Raw genomic sequence first — 22,152 nt, forward strand, 5'->3', positions numbered from 1 at the left:
GGGACAGGTGCAGCCTGGAGCCGCTTCTGGTTGGTTAGGGTGGGATGACGCAATGGCACATGGCCGCCCCTCATTGGCTGGGAGGAGGCTCTGCCCTCCGGACTGCGGCGTTGGACTTTTTACGGAGGAAGTGGCCTAGAGAAGACTCGGCCCACAACGCCCCAGGTGGGGGCGGGGACTTTTTTTTTTTTTTTTTTTTTTTTTTTTAATTCCTCTTCTACGGTTTACCCGGGTTTGGATCCTCCCAGGCCTGTTCCAGGCTGTGCCTCCGTCTTCCGAAGAGGCTCTCAACTTGACCCCTTCTCTTCATATCCGGATCCGGGCTCCTCCCCCAAGACCGCCTATCCGCCTTTCTCTCGGAATATTTTGGGATCTAACCCTCTCTCTCTAATTCTGGCCCCTAATAACTCACTGAGACCCCAAAACAATGGGCTGACGCCCATCCTTTTGCCTGCGATCCCGGCCACCTCCCCCACTACGGTAACGGAGAAATAATTTCTCTCCTGGAATTGTAGATTAGGCTCCTTTCCCCTCCCAGCGCCTTTGCCTCCAGTACCCCAATTCATCCTCGTTTGTAATTACGTAGGTCTGGGGCTCTCAGCCCCCAGGCACTTCAGAACCAAGCCTTCGCTTTCCTCCTTACAGCCTGGCTTCTCCAGTGAACCCTCCCCCCTGCTCTCTACCCGTCCCCAGCCTGGGAAAAGATGGCCCCACATCCCCTCAGGGGCCTGGTCCCATCCCTGCTTTGGAGCTTGAGTCTGTTTCTGAGCCTCCCAGGACCTGTCTGGCTCCAGCCCTCTCCTCCTCCCCATTCTTCTCCCCGAACTGAGCCCCATCCATGCCATACCTGCCGGGCACTGGTGGACAGCTTCAACAAGGTGGGTGCAATAATAGCCTCGAGGGAGGGGCCCATTAGCAGAGAGCAGGGGAGCTCTCCGTGCAAATCTGTATGGTCTCTAGTGCCAATATGGGTTGTTAGCTTTAACTGTATGGCCTTTGGGCAAGGTGCTTTGCCTGGTCAATAACATAAATTAGTGGAATGTTAGAATGTTAGGCCAGGTGGTGGTATCGTATACCTTTAATCCCGGCACTATGGGAGGCAGAGGCAGGTGGATCTCTGAGTTTGAGGCCAGCCTGAGCTACGCAGAAAAACAGAAACAAAAAGAATGTGTCAAGCTTTATATTTGGGAATGCCTAATTTCTTCCGATCCAGGGCCTGGAGAGAACCATCCGGGACAACTTTGGTGGTGGAAACACTGCCTGGGAGGAAGAGAAGTTGTCCAAATACAAAGACAGGTAAGAAAGTGGGTGGGGGATTGTATACTCCAACTCTTGGTCTCTGTTGATTGGTTGGGATAGATTCTCTGGGGGATGCTTGTATTCCCCAGATAGGGAACATTTGCAGAACTGCAGAAGATACGGAAACCAAGCCCCTTGGCCATGAAACTTATTTTTAGGAGAGTAGACAAACAGTACCTAATACCTTTCAGGTGAAAAACAAGAAATTGGGTAGGTAGACAGCAGGTGTGTGGGAGGTCTCCTGGATGGTCCATTTGCGCAGACACCTTAGGTGAAGTAGCAGGGCTGACCTTATTTTTCTCTCAAAAGTGGCTGGAGTAGAATAAGCAAAAGACCACAGAAAGGAGTTTAGATTTTTGTCCTGAATGTGAGGCCTGGAGAGGACAATGGATTTCCTGGAACTGGCAATTGTGAGGCACTTTATTGATGCTGAGAGGAGAACTCAGGTCCTCAGCAAGGGCAGCCAGTGCTCTTAACTGCTGAGCCATTTCTCCAGCCTCTGGTCTTAAGAGCTCACCCACACCCATAAAGCACAGGAAGTCAGGGCAGCATGGAGGGAGTGGGGAAAGCAGCTGGAAGGTGGGGATGGGGCACTTATTTTGGAGCTCATCAGTTGTCATGATGTACACCTAGTCCTTTGGAAGGGCATCCATTGACCTTAGTTGCTGAACTCTCTCGTCATCATTATTTTGAGACAGGGTTTCTCTGTGTAGCCCTGGCTGTCCTGGAACTCCCTCTGTAGATCAGGCTGGCCTCAAACTCAAGAGATCCATTTTCCTCTGCCTCCCGAGTGCTGGGACTAAAGGTGTGTGCCACCATGCCTGACTCTCCCACCTTATTTTTGAAGCAGGTTCTTTCTGTGAACCTGGATCTCGCTAACTTGGTTATTCTGCTGGACTGGGGTCAAGGATCTGCCTGTCTCTGACCCCTCCCCCTTGTCCCCAGCCCTGGGGTTGCAGACATCATGCCACACTTGGCTTTTACATGGGTGCTGGGAGTCCAGACTTGGGTCCTCCTGCTTATTCAGGGATCACTTTACAGAGTGAGTCCCCTCCCCAACCCTCATGTCATATTTTATGTAATAAAAAAGACTCTATTTTTGAGATACCTCATGTAGACCAGGCAGCCTTCCAGCTTGCTGTATAGTTGAGGATGATCTTGAACTCCTGATCTTCCTACCTCTACTTCCCAAGTGGTGGGATTACAGGTGTGAACCATCACACCTTAAAAAAATTTTTTTAATTGTAAAATTCACATAAAGGAATCTAACAGGGTGGGAATGTAGCCAAGTTGTCAGAGTGCTTCTCTCACACAACACAGTATCTTGGGCTCCTTACCCAGCACCTAATAAAAGCAAGCACGGTGGTGCACGCCTAATTCTACCACTTGAGAGGTAGAAGCAGAAGGTTAAAGTTTACCTAGCTTCGTAGCACACTCAAGGCCAGTCTAGGCTCCATGGCAAAAAAAAAAAAAAAAACAAAACAAAACAAAACAAAGTCACCAATAGGGACACTTTGTACATTCTCACTGCTGTATAACACCACTCTACTTCCAGAACTTTCTCACTTTTGTTTTTGTTCTGACACAGTTTCCCTATATAGTTCAGGCTGGCCTTTAACTCCAGAGTGCCGGGATTACAGGTATATGCCGCCACATTTGGCTTTGAAACGTAGTCATCACCCCAAAAGAAATCTTAGTCTGATTAAGCAGCTCTTCCTCATCTTTCCCTCCCTCAAGCTCCTGGCAACTGCTGATATGCTCTAATCAAGCTCTAATCAAGAAACCCATGTGGATTTTCTGATTCCTTTGACGCCCTACATCATGTGGCCTTTTATGTCTGGCTTCTTTCACTTAGTGTAATGTTTCCAGAGTTCATCCCTATTATATGATATGTGCAGCACATTACTTCATTCCTTTTATGGCTGAAAATTTTCCCATTGAGTGGACACACGGTTTTTTCTTTCACTGTTTAATGGACAGTTGAGTTGTTCAATGTGAATATGGCTGTGAGCATTTGTGTACAAGTTTGTATTTGAACACCTGTTTTCCATTCTTTTGGGTATGTGCCCGGGAGAGGAATTGCTGAGTCATGATGGCTTCATTTAGATGATTGCACCATCTTGTATGCCCACTTGCAGTGCCGAAGCGATTCAGGTTTTTCTTGCCAGTGCTTGGTAGATCATATGTTTGCAGGAGGTCTGGGGGGTTCTCTCTCTACCTCTGAGCTACCCATCCCAGCCTCATGATGTAACTGTAGTCCTTTCTCCCCAGCATGGCAGGTCAGAATTCACTTGCAGAGGTGTTACTGTTTCTATTTGAGAGATGAAAACAACAATGACAACAAAAAACAGGGTGTGCCCAGCATGTTGGTGCACAGTGGGATGTGTATGCAGGAGAGTTCCAAGCCATCCTGGGGGACATAGTTAGACCCTGATTAAAACTGAGAGGCCCAGAAGTGAGAAAGAAAAACAGGAAAGGCTTACTGACTTGCCCAGATAAGGTCTAGCTTATGATGTGGGTCTGTTTGATTGCCGAGCCAGTAGCCCGTCTGTTATTAATACTCCTTTGCCCCCTCCTTAGTATTGTCAGAGTGTGAGGGAAGGTGGAGAGAGACCCGAGGAGCTGGTGGGTGGGGTAGAGCATATTCCTACCACCCCTGTCCTGTCCTGTTGGTCAGTGAAACCCGCCTGGTGGAGGTGTTGGAGGGCGTGTGCAGCAAGTCAGACTTCGAGTGCCACCGCCTGCTGGAGCTGAGTGAGGAGCTGGTAGAAGCCTGGTGGTTTCACAAGTAAGAGGCAGGGGTTGGGAGGGGCTTCCCTTGGGTGGACCTGGTGGTTTCCACAGGGTCTTCCCTGTGAGTGTGTTACAGACAGGCCCTGGGGATATGGCTTTTACTTGGCCAAGAGACAGTTGCATGCCAGCCTAGTTTGGAACCTTCCAAACCTAGATCTGAGGACTTGCTGTAGGTATCAGGCCCCCTACTCTGGGCCTGTTTACCCCTCTGCCAAAAGGGTCTTGGCTAAGCGGTTTCTGGGACACATGCCCAAGCCGGGCTGAATTATAGCTTTAGTAAGAGGCAGGAGTTAAGCAGCCCTCTGACACCATGCCGGCACCCTCTCCCTTTCACCCCATTCTGCCTCAGGCAGCAAGAAGCTCCAGACCTCTTCCAGTGGCTCTGTTCCGATTCCCTGAAGCTCTGCTGCCCCTCTGGCACTTTTGGGCCCTCTTGCCTGCGTGAGTCTTTCATGGTATTCTTTAGCAGTGGGAGGGGACTGCTGAGGCCAGGCAGGCGGGCCTAGGGCTGTGTGAGTACAGTTTACTCCACCTCTTCAGACCTCTGCTCAGTCTCCCAGGCCTGAAATGAACAAATCAGTGGATCAGGCTGGGAAAAACAGCACAGGGCTAGCCTGAGCCAGGTGCAGTGTGGCTGTTACCAGGTATTAAATAAAGGTTGCCTCCACCCCTCCTCCCTACATTAGAACATCTGATCAGGCTGTACCTGGGTGGGGCATGCATCTGCAGTGAAGTCCCCATTGTCACTGTCTGCCACCCCCACAGACCCAGGGCAAGAGTAGAACTTGGTGAAGCCCTGTCCTAATTAACTTACTTATTTATTAATTTACTATTATTTATTTATTTTTGAGGTGACAGTGTTTGATCTATGAGCCCAGAGTTTGAACTTTTAAGAATTCTGACTTAGCCTTCTGGGTGTTGAAATTGGAGGCAGGCTACCATGCCAGGCTTCCAGCTGCTCTCTTTAGAGCTATTTCTCAGCTGGGCATAGTGGCACACGCCTTTAATCCCAGCACTCAGGGAGCAGAGGCAGAAGCAGGAGGATCTCTGTGTATTGGAGGCCAGACTGGTCTACAAAACGAGTCCAGAATGGCCACGTCTACACAGAGAAACCCTGTTTCGAAAAACCAAAATAAAATAAATAAAGCGAGCTATTTATCTTGTAAACAAGGTATGGGTTAGTTGCTGGAATGATCAATTCAGTCTTTCGAAAATATCAAATGTGGTAGTACATGGCTGTAATGCTAGTACTTACGAGGCTGAGGCAGGGGTGTGTGCAAAGTTTATTCAGAAAAATTCTCTGGTCTTCCTGAAGATTCTATCTCAAACATAAAAACACAAACATTTTTCTATGGTGTGTGTGCATGCATGTATGTGTGTGAAGAATAATTGAGTTTGAGGCCAGCCTGGTCTATCTAGTGAGTTCCAGACTAGCTGGAGCTACGTGAGACCCTCTCTCAAAAAAAGAAAAAAGAAAGAGAGGGGAAAAAAGGAATAAGCAGGTAAATAAAAATAAAGATAAATGAGAAGTTACCCAGTTGTTGTACAATAGGCTATTTCATATAGCTTATGGCAGAATGTGTGAATATTAAAATTAATTTTCCTTTTTAAAAATATTTAGGACGATGTAGAAAATAGTCTCGTGGATGACCAAGTTTTGTATAAGCTCTCACCCAACTGATGTCTGCCCACAGCATGTCCTGGGGGCACAGAGAAGCCCTGCGGTGGCTACGGGCAGTGTGAAGGGGAAGGGACTCGAGGGGGCAGCGGGCACTGTGACTGCCAAGCCGGCTATGGGGGCGAGGCCTGTGGCCAGTGTGGCCTTGGCTACTTTGAAGCCGAACGCAACAGCAGCCACCTGGTATGTTCGGGTAGGTAGCCAAAAGGTGTGGTGTGGGGCAGAGACAGCCGGGATACCTGCCTGCCCATCTTTACACTGTCTGCTTTTTACCCAGCATGTTTTGGTCCCTGTGCCCGCTGCACGGGACCTGAGGAATCCCACTGCCTGCAATGCAAGAAAGGCTGGGCCCTGCACCATCTCAAGTGTGTGGGTAAGTGTGGGGAACAAACACAGTGGGGCCCGGGCTTTATTCCGTATATACACTGCCTGCCTACGCCAGCACAGTCCCATTCACATGGAACCCTCAGCCTGGCTGGAAAGGCAGCAAGCCAGGTGTGCACAGTACAGAATGACCTGCATGCAGAAGGCACACGTCCTGACCAAGGGCAGTGACGGATCACAAACAGCTTCTCGGAAGGAATTCTGAGGTGCTGCTTTGGCCAAGAATTTTTTTTTTTTTTCTGTTTTTATGAGACAAGAGTTTCTCATTGTAGCCTTAGGTATCCTAGAACTTGCTCTGTTAACCAGGCTGGCCTCAAACTCACAGATCTATCTGCTTCTGCCTCCTGAGTGCGGAATTAAAGGCGTGGACCATTTAATTTGCCATTCCTAGCAAACGGAACCTAACAAAAAAAAAGTGAGATTGAAAAATCTAGCAGTGAGATGACTCAGCAGTTAACAGATACTTGCCAAGGCTGAAGCCTGAAGTTCAGTCCCTGAGACACATGCTGAAAGGAGAAAGCCAACTCCAGCAAGTTGACCTCTGATTTCCACATGTGTGCTGTGGTATGAGTGCACCCACACACATACACATATATGCATGCAAATGCTAATTTTTTTTTTTTTTTAGAATGACAAGAATTTAAAGCTAGAGCCAGGCAGTGGTGGCTCACACCTTTAATCCCAGCACTCGGGAGGCAGAGGCAGGAGGCTCTCTGTGAGTGAGTTCCAGGCTAGCCTGGTCTTCAAGTTCCAGGACAGCCAGGGCTGTTAACACAGAGAAACCCTGTCTCAAAACACCCCTCCTCCCCACAAAAACTTAAAGCCAAATATGGTAATGCATGCGTAGGATTTAGCACTGAGGTGGTGGAGGCAGGAGGATTAGGAGTTCAACATCATCCTCGGGTTGCATGAGACCCTGTCTCATAAATTTTTTTAAAATATTTTTTTAATGTACACACACTCACCCCTACCCCACCCCCATATAACAGTCCTGATGTGAGTGGTCCAGGCTGGCAGCGAAGCTCTGTTCTGTCAGTCCCTCAGGACCCAGGTCCCCTCTGCCTATGGTCATCCCCTTGGGTATAAAGTGTACGGATGATGCTGAGACATAGCCGCCTCCTGCTTCGTGTCTCAGCACTCAGGGAGTGAGAAGGGGCTGATCATTTTAAGGCTGAGTAAAGGTGGAGCACGTCACTGGCATCTCCATCCCCGTCAGAGGGCTTCGGGGCAGACAGGCTTGAGTGGCTGGCTGGGTAGTGCTTGTACAGCTGCACCGTTACTCCATGGCTGGGGTTAGCTTGCCGTCTCTACCTTGCTCGTGATCATAGGCAAGTCCACGCCTGACAGTCCTGCAAAGTGACGCTCCCAACTTGGTCCTCTCTCCACAGACATTGATGAGTGTGGTACAGAGCAGGCCACCTGTGGAGCTGACCAGTTCTGTGTGAACACAGAAGGATCCTACGAGTGCCGAGGTCAGTGTCCGCTGCTGAAGGGAGAGGCTGGGGTGGACGAGAGGGACAGGAGATGCTGTCTCGTGCCTGTCCCTCCAAACCTCTGCCTCCTCAGGCTCCAGAGCCCTCAGCCCCCTGAGATCAGGGGGACCCCTCAGCTCTGCCCTCTCTTCTTCAGATTGTGCAAAGGCTTGCCTGGGCTGTATGGGAGCGGGGCCAGGCCGATGCAAAAAATGCAGCCGTGGCTACCAGCAGGTGGGCTCCAAGTGCCTAGGTGAGTCTTCTACCAGTGGGGGCTGGAGTGTGGGGGAGGCAAGGGAAGGAAGGGTGCCACATTGAGTCAGGGTAGGAGTGCAGTGCAGTCAGCACTCTGACCCTCTCCTCTATCCTCCCAGATGTGGATGAATGTGAGACAGTGGTGTGTCCAGGAGAGAATGAGCAGTGCGAGAACATGGAGGGTAGCTACCGCTGTGTCTGTGCTGAGGGCTACAGACAGGAGGAGGGCATCTGCGTGAAGGAACAGATCCCAGGTAAGCAGGGAGGGTGGGAGGCTGAGCTGGTCCTGAGGGAGAGCAGCTTCTCCCCCAGATCCCACTCCGCTGCCATGTAGCCCTCAAAGAGGCTGCACTGAGACCTGGTCCCTGTGCCTGTTCTCAAGGTTGGCTTTTGGTGGCTTCACCCGCCACCTAGAAAGAGAATCAGATTTGGTACCAAAACTCCACCTCTGTTTTCTCATATCCAATGGGACCAGTCCTCTGTGAAGCCTTGGGCAGCCCCTTCACCTCCCAGCTTCCTTCAGGCTTAGGGTGGCAGGGTCTCAGCTGCCCCCGCAGAGGCGTTCTCAATAGGGAATGATGCCGTGTGCTTGGTGAGCCAGCTAGGCTGGGCAGCAGTGATGAGGCATGTGGGAGTTGTGGGCAACTCTGGGAACTGCCGGGGCCGAGGCAATGACATACATGTCACACGTCTGCAGAGTCGGCCGGCTTCTTCGCGGAGATGACGGAGGATGAGCTGGTGGTCCTGCAGCAGATGTTCTTCGGTGTCATCATCTGCGCACTGGCCACGCTGGCTGCCAAGGGTGACTTGGTGTTTACTGCCATCTTCATCGGAGCTGTGGCAGCCATGACTGGCTACTGGTTGTCAGAGCGAAGCGACCGTGTGCTAGAGGGCTTCATCAAGGGTAGATAATCCCCACCACCTCTTAGGGGATTTCCTCCCACCCAGGCTGCCCCCGCAGGTCATTTCTCTCCTGCTGGATGCCTGGGGCAGCGTGGTCTCTCTCTGAGACTGGGGTAAACACCCTTTACCTGCCTTACTGAGCAGCCCAGGGCTCCAGTGGTCCTGGGGGCGAAAGAGAAGCCCGGAAGCTGATGCCATGAGATCCTTGCCTAGGGCCCTGGCAGGAGGCAGTGTGTGAATTTCAAAAGACAGTTTCTCTCTAGAGAGGCTGCAGGTGAGCTGTGGCCCCTGCCCGGGTGGTCCCTCGGGGGCGGGGCCACCATTAGCCCCCCTGCCAGGTGCATGCTGTCTGCTCCTGTTGTGTATTCCTCCCACGCCCCAGCCATTGACGTATTTATTCATCTCAGGAAATAAAGGAAGGTCTTGGAAACTGGAAAAGCTTCCGTCTTAACAACCTGCCACTGCCACTCCAGTGAAGCTTTCCACAGCCCTGGGAAATTGCGGGCTGCCATGGTAGAGAAGTGGTGGGAAGGGGCTGGAGAGAGGGGTCTGTTGTTAGGAGCACTTGCTGCTCTAGCAGGGGATCCAGTTCAATTCCCAGCACTCATGTGGTGCCTCACATCCATCCTCCAGTTCCAAGGGACCCAGACTCAGTTCTTCTGACCTTCTGTGTAACAGGCACACATATCATGCACATATGCATGCCAGCAAAACATTCATACACATAAAATAAATCTACCAAAAGAGGTTTTAGATGAAAAAACAAAACAAGACAAAAAGCTAGAAGTGGAGGGAGGAAGGAGAAGACAGAGGAACCAGCTTAGGAACTGGTCTTTCTGGGTTGGATACTAGTTTTTGTTGCAGGGTCCAAATAACGTTCACCTCCAAACTTCACTCTCATTTCTGAAGTGGGCAGAATGCTTTCCGATTAGGTCTAATGTGGGGACTGCACAGCTGACAGGTTTTTTATGAGATAGTGGCTGTTTCTACCAAAGCCAGAGGCAACATTGCTCTGGAAGGCTCTTGATGCCTGTGGGGAAAGGCCTCCTGTCCCTTGTTAGGGAGTAGGCCCCTGGCTTGACCAGAGGGAGGCATGAGCCTAATTGGAAGGGTTTATTTCTTTGGCACAAAGAGGACAGTCAATCCGGACAAGTGAGGTGCATCTCTTCACACCGGAGAGTCAGGGGTACTTGTTCCCTGTACCCCATGATCAAATCCATGCACCGTCCACCCTGTATTCCGTGTAACTCACGGCCTCTGTGCAAAATACCTGCTGAAAAAAATAGAGATATTAAAAAAAAAAAAATCAGAACGAGTCAGGTGAATCGAAGCCCAGCTGTGCCGGGAGCTGCAGTCAGGTGGAGGCCCCAGAAGGCCAGTTTTTCAAATGCTGAACTGTCTTTGCTCGGCCACTTCATTTGGGCGTTGGGGAGAGGGTTCGGGTCCAAGAGAGGGTCCTCCCTGAAGCTGCTCAGAGCTCTATAGTATCACTGGAGGCGCTATGAGACTCGCTGGACTTGCAGCGTGGTTGGTCACCCTGAGGGTCTCCAGCCCGGGCCGGAGCAGGGGCTGGGGTAGGTGGTGGCAGCAGCTGCACGGTGCTGGGCAGTTCATCTAGGGGCAGGCTGTCCACAGACGACAGCCCGTGACGCCACGGGTTCCAGCTGATCTTGAGCGAGCCCTTGGAGAAGCTGTCCAAGGAGCTGCCGGAAGTCCCCGCGGCCGCGGCGCCCACTGGCGGCTCCACCACGTGCTGCGGGAGCGACGCGCGCAAGCACACCTCGCTGAGCGAGCGGCAGCGGCCTCGGAGCAGCGAGGCGCCCGCGCCGTCGAGCTCAGCGTCGGGCTGGCTGCCTCGGCGAGGCCGCAGGGCGCCCCCTGGCGGCGAGGAGGCCAGGCCGCGGAGGCCGCACCGTTGGAACACGCTGTCTCGGACCAGGTGCTCCCGGAAGAGCGCGGCGTCGATGCTGCGGCTCAAATTGATGGGCGACGGCGGCCGCAGATCCAGCTCGCTCAGCGACGGCGCAGGCCCCACACTGCCGCGAGACATCCCCGGGCCTCCCGAACGACCGCGACCCAGCGATGCAGCCGAACCCCAGGCTCCGGAACCAGGCGTGACAGGAAGCCCACCTTCTGCAGCGTTGCGAATGAGACTTTTGCTGATGTCCAAGCCGCCTGCGCCCAGGCTACTGGGCCCCGCATAGCAGTTATTCGGTCTCTCGGGCACTTCGCTCTTGCCCGTGGGCGCGGGGCACGCCAGGCGCAGCAGCTTGGCCCAGCAAGCGTGCTCCGTGGGCGGCCTGGGACGAGTGGCAGCCAGGGCCGCCAGCGCCAGGGCTAGTGCCCAGGTCAGCTCCAGCAGGCGCAGCCAGAAGTGCACGCCCCACCAAGCCCAGGAGAAGCGACCTTCCCGGCCGGGCCCTGGGTACAGCCAGAGTGAGGCCGCCAACTGCAGACCACTGGCCAACAACCCCAGTGAGCCCGCCACAGCCAGCAGCCGGGGGCCTGGACTGGCATCCCAGCACCGGGGGCCCTCTAGCAGGCGGCGACGGCACAGGCAGAGTGTGCCCAGAGCCACTGACGCACCCCAGGCACAAGATAAGCCTTGCATCAGAAGGTTGAGCACAGGCTTGGTGGAGAACAGGTCAGTGGCCAACAAACCTGCGCCGTGCACTGGTGCCACGACTCCCAGCAGGAGCGGCTTCTGCAGAGGCTGTGGCAGGCCAGCACCCAGACCCAGCAGCGTCAGTGCTGCCAGTGCAGTGAGTAGCAAGGGAAAGGGCAAGTTGTATAGCACCAGGCCCGCACGGACTCCCAGCCGTGCCTGAGAGCCGTAAGGATCGGTGAGCATGTAGGCAGATCTCAGCCCTGCAGCCACCAACACCAGCGCAGCAGCCACTAGTGCCAACCGGGGTCCCGCTAGGGCGGCTGCCAGTGTGACCAATGCCAATAATGCTGGAAGCAGGAAAAGCACCCCTACCCCATAGACATGAAGCTCCCAGGAAAAACTGAGCACCCGCCGCAGGGGTCCCCAACGGAGAGGAGGTGCGGTGGCATTGGCCGGGGGGCTAGAAGCTGGGGCTGGAGCCATGGAGCTGGCAGAGGGCTCCGGAGGGAGTGGTTGGCCCAGAGCTCTCTGTGTGGTGACTCTAATGAGGCCACGCCGAGATGTCGAGGGGGCTTGGACAGGGGGTGCTGGAGGGTGGCTTTGTGGGCGACCCGGCCATTCCTCGGCATCATCTGCAATAATAACAATATTAAAAGCGTTCTTTGGGAAGTGCTGTTGACAGTGGGGTGTGAAGGCGCATGCTTGTGATAGGAGGCAGGGGCAGGAGGATCAGAACTTTAAAGCCATCTTTAGCTACAAATTGAGTTCAAGGGCAGTCTAGGCCACTTGAGACCCCCAACCTCAAACAAACAAACAAGAAACAATACAACAGAACCCCAAACAAACACAAAGTGCTTTTGATTTTTTTCCATATTCAAAAGTGTAGTTGATAAATTAATTTTCCAAGCATGTCTGTTAAATGGAGATGACACCTGCCACAGTATCTGGGTCATGGAAAGGGCACATGTGTAGCTTGGTTCCCACTAGCCAGCAAAGACAAAGACAAGACAGATGTAAATTCCTTTTTTTTTTTTTTTTTGGTGGTGCTGGGAATTGAACCCAGGATCATATGCCAGACAACAACTCTGCCACTAAGTTGCACCTCCAGCCCTTTGTACTTTTTCTTTTCTTTTTGAAACAGGGTCTCACTGAGCTACTTACACCAGCCTTGAGCTCAGTTTAGGCAGGTCTCAAACTTGGGATTTTCTTGTCTCAGGACCCAGAATGCTATGGTTCTGGATAGGATTCAGAATGACTGTGCAAGATAGGTCTTTGTTGCACAGAAGAACATTCTAGTTCAAAAGAGCCAGTGTCTTGTCCAGGAGTCCCCAGTGGGCACTGGTTTATTTTTCTCAGCTACTCAGAGGAGGTGCCTTTCTCTAATCAGCCCTGGCCCCTCTGCCCATCACTAAGCACAGGCTCTTGGTTCCGCTGCCCTCCCCGCCCCTAGCCATGACCTCACCTGGCTGCGGGGCCCTCCTGACAGGGTTCTCGGTTCCATTTGCAGCTTGAGCGGAGTCTGGGAGATCAGGGATGAAGGACTTGGGAGTTCCTGGAGCCTCCATTGCTCCTCTCACTCGCTGAGGAGAGATGGGGTCTGCTCCATTCATCGAGGCTATTGCTGAAAATGGCAAAAATAGTTGCCACCTGGCCTGACCCTCCAGCACCCCCCCCAAATCCAGTCCCTCAGGAGGGTGGCACCATCGCTCAAATTTGTCACAAGGGGGAAATGATACCCGGAGTTACATCTAGCTGACATAGACCATTGGTCCTCACAACCTCACTCACCCTTCGTGGTGATGCCTACCTGGTCTCAGTTGCCCATCAGAAGTATCCGAGGCTGAAGGTGGCGTGGGCTGTGGAGCGGGGGAATCTTGTCCACCAAGGAGGTCAGTCTGTTCGGGTTGGGGTCCCAGGGAGCTGACTTCCCAGGTATCCCCAGCTTTTTGTGGGGGTTCAGCTGGCAGCCCCTCAGGAAGAGGAAGGCTTCTGGTCAATGCCAGGTCTAGCTGGGCTCCAGGCTCCTGAGTGGATGCCACCTCAACTGGGGCTGATGAGCCAACCTCAGGGGCTACTGGATCCGGCAGGGTGAGTAGGGGTCCCTGGACAGCCTCCTGGAAGCCCTCTTCATGTCCACCCTGCTTCCCCAGCACTAACGTCCTCACAGCACCTGTCTCGGGTGCCAGAGTGTGCGGAGAGCCCTGGTAGTCCCAGGAGGAAGCCTGTGTGATGTTGGTCTTGGCCTTTAGACCCTCATCCCTAGCTGGCTGCTGTCCTCCTGGGCCTCCAGACTTCTGTGGGGCAGTGGCAAGTGTGGCTATCCTGAGTTGAGGGCTGGGAGTTGTAGGGACTAAAGGGAGATGGGGTGTTCCCAATGGGTGGGGGTCTGGCGCGTCTGGCTCTGGGAGCTCCTGTGAACCAGGAGGTCCTGTCCAGCCTTGGGAGGTGAGCGCTCGGGCCAGCTGGAGGTCGTCGGCTATTAGGAGCCTTTCACCCTGGACCTCGGGGGCTGCTTTGGGCCCAAGCAGGGCTGGACCTAGGGGAGAGTCTGCAGGCCTCTCAGGGCCTTCAGCAGAGACCTGGAGAATGCCCCTGTGCCAGGAACTCTTATTTCTCGGCTTCTCCCAGAAGAGGTCAAAGGTCTGTGGCTCTGATGGGATCATGTGGGATTCTGAGTTCTCAAATAGCCGGGGAAGGCCTCTGCCCAAGGCAGGGCCAGCCCCCAGGCATGGCAGCAGCAACAACAGAAGACAAGATACACAGCCCTGTGGGCTGGGGGCCATGGTCTAATTCAATGCCTGAGCGTAGAGCCCTTGACTTCACTGGATAAGTCTACAAAAGCAGAGAGAAAAGATAAATTAGAGAGAGATGCTGTCTGAGGGTTAAGGGGCCCCATGATTTTCTCCAAGGGCTGGTGGGAAATAAGAGAAATGCTGAACAACAGCATCATCCCTGCTTTTAAAGTTTTTAAACACTGGGTCTCTGCTCATGCCACTTGCTTTGCTTTCAAAACTTCCTGACTCCTCTTTGCTCGTGGGAGAGAATATAAGTTCTATCCCTGGCCTTCCAAAGCTGTGGCCATGTCAGGCGACTCAGCCAGTGCCCAACACTCAGGGGGCCACCCTGACACCCAACTCTGTGGTTCTGCTCCCTCACATGGGAGGCCTTCGTCAACTGGTGAAATAGAAGTTTTTCTTTAAGATTATTATTATTATTTTAGTTTTTCATGACAGGGTTTCTCTGTGTAGCCTTGGCTGTCCTGAACTCACTTTGTAGACCAGGCTAGCCTTGAGTTCGCGGTGATCCACCTGCTTCTGCCTCCCTGAGTGCTGGGATTACAGACACATGCCACCACACCCTGCTAAAATTTTATAATAAATAATTTTTAATTTTATTTTGTGTACATTGGCGTGAGAGTATCAGATCCCCTGGAACTGGAGGTGCAGACAGTTGCCAGCTGCCCTGTGAGAGTTGGGAATTGAGCCTGAGTCCTCTGGAAGGACAGCCAGTGGAAGGACTTGGCCACAAAACCATCTCTACAGCCCCAAGATTTTACTTTTTGAGACAGGATGTAGCTCTGGCTGACCTGGAACTCACTATGTCGACCAGGCTGGCCTTGAACTAACAAAGATCTACTTGCCTCTGACTTCTGAGTGCTGGAATGAAAGGTACGTGCCACCAGGCCCAGCCTTTTAAGTACTTTTAAAAATCATATATATATATATATATATATATATATATATATATATATATATACATATGTGTATATATGTGTATACTGTGTGTGTGTATATATACATGTGTGTGTATATATGTATGTATATATGTATTTCTATACACACATATATATGATGAGGGTAGTTGTATGTGTTAAGTGCAGTGCCTATGAAAGCCAGAGGAGAGTGCTGGATTGCCCAGCGCTGAGTTAGCGGCATCTGTGAGCCACCCAGCCTCAGTGCTGGGTACTCTACAAGACCAGTACTACTTGCTCTGACTAGCTAAGCCATCTCTGCAGTCCCTGAAATCAGATTTTAAGTTTTTAAAAGTACACTTATGCATTTAATTAAGGGGCTACCTGCCACAGCAAGTGTGTGGAACACAGGACAACCTGTGGGAGTGAGTTTTCTCCTTCCACGTGGGAGATCAAATTTAGGCCCATCAGGCTTGGCGGCAAGCCTCCTTGCCTGCTAAGCCTTTTTGCCTACCCCCAAATTACATTTATCAAGGCTCAGCTCTCATAAAAGAGAAAGAGGAACATGCCCCTGCATTTGAGGAAGGACCTGAGTTGGAATCCTGGCATTGTCTTCTTGGTGAGTTGCTTTGCTTCTCAGCATCATGGCTTTCTCTCTTACAAGAGCATCTACCCCAAAGGGATTCATATTAAGCATAAATAATGAGACAGATGAGGGTCAGACCCAAAGTAGGGACTTATAGTATGGTCCTATCTCCTTAGCCCTGTCTGGAAAGCTTTCTTCCCCTAAACTCCCTTCACTAGTTCAATGAATAAACTGAACACAGCTTGGGGAGAAAGCAGAGAACAAATTTGAAGAGAGTACCTCCTCCCCAATGCGGAGAGACCATTCTAGATGAGATGGACAACAAAGGGTACTGGAGAGATGGCTTAGTGGTTAAGAGCACTGGCTGCTGTTCCAGAGGACCCGGGTTCAATTCACAGCACTCACATGGCAGCTCACAACTGTCTGTAACTCCAGTTCCAAGGGATCTGACATCCTCTCACAGGCAGTCAAAACACCAATATACATAAAATAAAAATAAATAAATTATTTTTTAAAAAAGATGGACAACAAATGATTTTAAAGTTAAGGGCCAGTGAGATGGCTCAGTGGATAAAGGTGCTTGCTTGCCAAGCCTGATGATCTGAGTTCAATCCTTGATCAGGGCTCAAATGGTAGAAAGAGGAAACTGATCCCATTGGGTTGTTTTCTGATCTGATCTCCACTGTGCACCTATGCATGCATGCATGCACACACGCATGCATGCACACACGCACGCACACATGTATGCACATGCTCACACCCAAAGTACGTATAACTTTTAAAAAAATATTGAAGTTTAGATCCTGAGGCAGAGACTGGAAGATCTCTGTGAGTTCAAAGTCATAGAAAGTTGCAGCCAGAGCTATGTAGTGAGACTCTGAAATAATAGAGATTAGCTATGAAGAGAAGAAGATGGGTTTAGATGATGGAGGAGGAGAGCCTACACAGGGGGTACCAGGAGAGCCTCTGAGATGACATTTAGGTTAAGGCTGAATGGTAAGAGAGAGCCAAGCGTGTGAAGATCTAACGGAAAAGCATTTGGCAGAGGGAACAACATATGCAAAGGCCGAAGAACAGGAATGAGCTCGGTGAGTTCAGGACATACCCCACAGGGAGGCTGGTGGTCAGTAGGCAGGGGCTGGACTGCAAGGCCCGTGTGGCTCACCACACAGACTGGGAGGTTTGGAAATGGTGAGGCCTGAGTAGTAGGTTTGTTTGTTTGTTTGTTTTGTTTTTTAAGAAAAAGAGGTTAGCACTCATGCCCAGGGAAGATTGGAAGGTAGATTGTATCACCTAAACACTCCAAACCAGGGATGCCTTCTGTTCCTGGTTCTCCCTACCCTGAGGGCAATGCCTTCTCCTGTCTGCCACTGGTCTGGGGGTCCTGTCTCTTTCATTTCACACCTTCAGCCCCTGTACATTCCTGTACAGGGGAGGCTGCCCTGAAGACAGGGCCCGGGTGGATATTTCTATGAGGTCCCTATTCCTAAGTCCATCTTAAATAGGGCAGGGAGGTAGGAGGGGCCAGCAGTGGCCAGCCAGCTAAGGGCCCCCTGTGATAGGGGCAGGTGCTGTGTTCTTTTTCTCTTGGATACAGCCACCTTTGGTGGCTGTGACACTTGGAGAAGTCAGCGGTAACTACAAGTACCCTTCTTAGGAGCACCCCAGGCTCATCAGAGGTTGTGGGCAGGTTCAGGGGATCCAGCTGCAGCTTTAAGTCAGACTGCCTGTAAGCCTTGGCAAGGCCTTTCTCAAACATCTACAAAGCCCCAGGTTCTGCTCATAGCCCAGGCTGGGGGCTGGAGACCCATAAAGTCCTCAGTTCTAAGGCTGGGACTGAGGTGTGCGTCCCCCGAGATGGATATAGGCTGATAATAATGCTCTGTGTTGGGCTGTTTGTTCGGCTAGGTTCCTGTTCTCAACTTTCCCCTAAAAGCAGATGCAAGTGACCAACGCATAAGAAAGGGCAACCAAGAGTCAGAGTGGTAGAGCAACTTGCCCAAGGTCGCATAGTGAGCTGAGCACACGTACTAGAGACACGGGCTCATCTTGCACAGATCTGTAAGCTTTGCAGGGGAGGACATGGCTGAGCTGGGCCTTCAGTGACTATCTGCCATCTGCCTACCACCCCCGATGCAAGAGATGTGGGCACCTGCAGTCCAGGCAGGAGCTCGCCGAGCGTTGGGGTCCCGTGGCTGGACGGGTCTGAGGGGAGGTGAGATCAATTAGTCGCAGAGACTAATTGTGAGAAAGGAGGGGGGGAGGGGTAGCAGGGTGAGTGCCTCAGCAGGACAGCCTGCAGAAGCTGGTCCATATCGGGTTACCTCTCTTCCCCCTCCTCCAGCTCCTCTCTCCCCGGCTCCACGCCTTCCCGCAGTGTCCCGGGTGGGGGTAAGCACTGTGCAAGCCTGGCCGCCCATGCCCGCGAAGGGGGCTGTAGGCCTTGCTCCTTGCCTTCTTGGGTCCCGCCATCGCCCCCTCCCTCCGCCAGCTCCTCACCTGCGCGTTGCATCCGCAGCCCTGCGTTCACCTTGCGCGCGTCCCTGCAGCCTCTCCGGGCGCCGCATCCTCGGAGATGCTCAGGCTCGGCCAGCAGAGCCCGGCGCTGCCGATCTCATCGCCGAGCCCGCCCACAGGAGTGCAGGATGCTTAACCCTTTCTCTTGGGGATGGACTCTGCCCGCTGCTCCTCATCGCCCCTCTCTCACAACCAGCACAGCCAACATGGTCAGATTCCTGTGGGAAACCCTGCAGCTGCTAGAGACAGTTTGGTTGTTTGTTTGGTTGTTTTGTTTTGTTTTTTTTGCATACCTCTAGAGACAGGGCGCTCACTTCCTCTGGATTCATACAGGCACAGGATCCTTCTTACTCCCTGGAAGATATTCCAGGCCTTTCCCAGAGCATATACATAAAAATGAGCCTACAATTTATTAATTGCTCTTATAACTTGCCTTTCCTCTCATCATTTGTCTTTGTTTTATGAGGCAGGGTTTCTCTGTATAACCTTGTGGAGCCCTAACTATCCAAGACTCGCTGTGTAGACCAGACTGGCATCTGCCTGCCTCTGCCTCCCAAGTGCTGGGATTAAAGGCATGTGCTACCACGTGGCCTCCGCTCATAATTTGATAGTGTATTATGACACATTTTCCAAGTAATTGTCCGTGGATCTATTTTTTTTCTTATTTTAAAATTTATTTATTTATTTTGGTGTTTGTATGTGTGTGGGCTCCATCTGCCATATGGATCCTGGGGCTCAAACTCAGGTCTTCAGGACTGGGGGCAAGCTTTTTCACTGCTGAGCCAGCTTGCTGGTCCTAGATCTACTTCATTTTTGTCTTTGCTGTGGTGATTTTCAGCATATGGTCCACAGATCATGTAAATTCCTTCTTGGCTTTGTGGTTGGATACTCTACTGTCTTAGTCACTGTTCTATTGCTGTGAAAAGACACCATGAGCAAAGCAAGTATTATGAAAGAAAGTATTTAATTGGATGCTTGCTTCAGAGGTTTAGTCCACTGTCGTCATGGTGGGGAGAATGGCAGCACACAGGCAGGCACTGGAGCACAGCTGAGAGCTACATCCTGATCAGTAAGCAGAGAAGAGAGGGAGCTCATCTACCGGCAGGAGTAATCTCAGCATGTAGAAAAAGGAAGCAGGGAGATAATCAGTTTAAGGTAGTTTGGGCTACAGAGTAAATTCAAGGTCAGCCTGGGATATAGAGAGACCCTTTCTCAAGTTTTTAAAGGACAGTTGTGGTGGTGATCACATTTAAATCCAGCAATTGGGAGGCAGAGGCAGATGGATATCTATCTATCTATCTATCTATCTATCTATCTATCTATCTATCTATCATCTATCTGCTGTATATCTATCTGTCTATCTATCTATCTATCTATCTACCATCTGTCAATCATGTAAAGATGAATTTTAAAAGAATGGCTTCATACTCTGTATTCTGAAGTACTGTTTGTCCTGAAGTAGCTGTGTAGGTTTTTTTCAACACAATCCCTGTGCACTTTATCCTCTTCTTCCCACTAGTTGCCCAGCATTGCATGGCCTGGCCACAATGATATTCAGTCATTTTCCATATTCTCCTGCCGACTGATGGATAATGAGGTGGCTTAACAGCTATTTTCACTTCTGGAAACAGTACTGCAATGACATTCCAACCCCTGGATGACCTAGTTTGGATCACCATCCATCTACCCAGCCTGTAGATATTGAATAGTAATGGGTATGACCCTTCATTTAATTTTGCTTTTCTGTTTACCAATATTCCACACACTGGATACTTTTTTTTTTTTCAATCATAAAAATAATGGGTACCACTTTTAAAAAGAAAAAGAAAAGCCAGCCAGATAAAGTGCTTGCCACCAGCCTGATGGGAACCCTGGGGACCCACATGGTAGAAGAACCGAACTAGTTCCCAGAGGTTGTTCTTTGGCTGCCCCATGAGTGCTGTGGCATAAGCACAAGAGCTAGGGAGCCATAGGTAGGTAGATGTCTATGAGTTCACGGCCAGCCTGGGCTACGTGTCTGCATGTCAGGCCCGCCAGAGTTATACAGACCTTGTACAAAACAATGAAAGGCTTGGCTTGGGCTGGGGGCCTGGGGGTGTGGCTTAGTGGTGGAGCAGTTGCTGAAAAAAGCCACAACCCTGGACTTGAAGCTCAGCAGCTTCTCCAATCTTAGTGCCTGGGGGATCCTTACTAGGTGAGAAAACAAAAACAACATCAAAACAAACAAACAGGAAATAGTTCTTTCACATGGTGAGCTAAGGTCTCCTTGTGCTCTCCAACTTCTGTTTATCACAGAAAAGTTTAGCACCTGTCATGCCTGCTGCTTTTAAAACGTTCAGTGCTGAGGGCTGGAGAGATGGCTCAGAGGTTAAAAGCATCTCTTCCAGAGGTTCATGATTCCCAGCAACCACATGGTGGCTCACAGCCATCTGTAATGAGATCTGATGTCTTCTTCTGGCCTGCAGGGATACATGCAGGCAGAACACTGTATACATAATAAATAAGACAATCTTAAAAAAAATGTTCAGTGCCAGTAGGTGGTTAGTGCTCTTGCGCACAGTGTGTCCTGTGTAACACAGTGTGTCCTTCTTTCCTTAGGGCTGCAGGCTGAAGCGTCTGCACCCCTGGCCTCCCGGCTCTCTGGGATCTGGAGGACAGTGTCCTACTTTATCTCAGGCTCTCAGCTGCTCTCTCGCCCTTGCTGTGTGAGGCTCTTCAGAGCTGGGCAGGTAGCTCACTTTCCTCTGGAGTCCTCTCTCTCTCTCTCTCTCTCTCTCTCTCTCTCTCTCTCTCTCTTTCTCTCTCTCTCTCTCCATTTCTTTCCATCATTTCCCAGAGAATAGGATTCTGGGCTTTCATTATGGTGACAACTCTGTTCCGTTAGCATCTTATCCCATTTCCTACACTCTACTACTCCATGAATACGGCCTGTTATAAGTCATATCTGTTTTTAAAGGCCTATGCTAGAGGCTTGTTCATCAGCCTGGGGCACTGTGGTGAGACGGCCAAACCTTTTAGAAGTGGGGCCTAATGGAAGAAAGGTGTCACTGAGGCAGGGTATTAAGGCCCCAGCTTCTTCTCTTTCTCTTTGCTTCCTGGTCACTCTGAGGTGATGGGGTGTCTTCTGCCATGATAAACTGCACCACCACAAGCCCAAGGCATTAGGCTAAGTGATCATGGAGTCTAACTCTGAGACACGACGAGCCCAGCTACACCTTCTCTCCTTATGGTGTGATCCAAATCTTCGGGTGCCTTGTCTTGGTGGCTGAAAACTGAGTCACTGTAGGTTCACACTGCACTGAAGTTCCTGGCTGCCACATCTCTGTAACACCCACTATGGATCTCCTAGGTTGTTCACAGGGCTGGTGTATGTGAAAAATAGTCAAACACACACACACCCTATAGCATCCTGCCTGTTTGTTGTCAGATGGACACAGATACTCTAGTCTCACAGGACACTCTAGACCTTGGTCCTCTATACACTGAGTAATTGGCATTTTAGGGGACTGTCCAGAATCTATCCTCTTTCCTTGCCTCCTCCTACTTTCCTTTGGGGGAACCCTGTGGGCACTCTATGTGGGAAGTCAGGCAATCCTAAGGGGTTGGGGTAGCTGAGGGCACCTGGTTCTTCTCTCACTGCCCAGTGAATCTCTGATGGGCAATGTCTTGTGTGTGCATGTGCTTGTGTGTGTGCGTGTGTGCGTGTGCACGCACATATACATGTAAATGCCAGATGTCAGCCTCAGGTATTCAACTCATTTTTATTTTTATGTATATATTTGATTTTCCAAGACAAGATCTCTCTGTATAGCGCTGGCTGTCCTGGAACTTACTCTGTAGACCAGGCTCACCTTGAACTAACAGACCTGCCTGCCTCTGCCTCCTGAGTACTGGGATTAGAGGTGTGTGCTCCCCCATCCTCATTTTTATTTTATTTATGTGCATGTGTTTTGCTTATGGGTATGT

General features: G+C 51.1%; 2 protein-coding genes across 5 annotated transcripts; one reads left to right on the plus strand and one right to left on the minus strand.

The window, feature by feature from the left end:
- Positions 1-27: 27 nt before the first annotated feature.
- On the plus strand, positions 28-9,222 carry Creld1 (cysteine rich with EGF like domains 1). 2 transcript variants are annotated; one of them, XM_060383939.1, is made up of 11 exons: positions 28-165; positions 646-878; positions 1,214-1,296; positions 3,977-4,087; positions 4,442-4,533; positions 5,787-5,963; positions 6,048-6,143; positions 7,543-7,626; positions 7,784-7,879; positions 8,001-8,135; positions 8,579-9,222. In XM_060383939.1, exons 2-11 carry the CDS (start codon positions 705-707, stop codon positions 8,791-8,793), a joined length of 1,263 nt encoding a protein of 420 aa, XP_060239922.1. In that variant the 5' UTR covers positions 28-165; positions 646-704; the 3' UTR covers positions 8,794-9,222. The 2 variants fall into 2 exon arrangements, with proteins under 2 accessions (XP_060239922.1, XP_021493310.2); XM_021637635.2 differs by lacking the exon at positions 28-165 and adding an exon at positions 179-480.
- Positions 9,223-9,514: 292 nt separating this feature from the next.
- On the minus strand, positions 9,515-18,407 carry Prrt3 (proline rich transmembrane protein 3). Of its 3 annotated transcripts, none has more exons than XM_021637647.2 (4): positions 18,169-18,407; positions 13,200-14,224; positions 12,855-13,013; positions 9,515-12,024 (listed from the first exon to the last, which is right to left on the minus strand). In XM_021637647.2, exons 2-4 carry the CDS (start codon positions 14,173-14,175, stop codon positions 10,256-10,258), a joined length of 2,904 nt encoding a protein of 967 aa, XP_021493322.2. In that variant the 5' UTR covers positions 14,176-14,224; positions 18,169-18,407; the 3' UTR covers positions 9,515-10,255. The 3 variants fall into 3 exon arrangements, with proteins under 3 accessions (XP_021493322.2, XP_060239918.1, XP_060239919.1); XM_060383935.1 differs by lacking the exon at positions 18,169-18,407 and adding an exon at positions 17,994-18,154; XM_060383936.1 differs by lacking the exon at positions 18,169-18,407 and adding an exon at positions 17,822-17,874.
- Between the last annotated feature and the right edge of the window lie 3,745 nt (positions 18,408-22,152).

The sequence above is a fragment of the Meriones unguiculatus genome, chromosome 5 (assembly GCF_030254825.1).
Source record: "Meriones unguiculatus strain TT.TT164.6M chromosome 5, Bangor_MerUng_6.1, whole genome shotgun sequence".
Taxonomy (NCBI): domain Eukaryota; kingdom Metazoa; phylum Chordata; class Mammalia; order Rodentia; family Muridae; genus Meriones; species Meriones unguiculatus.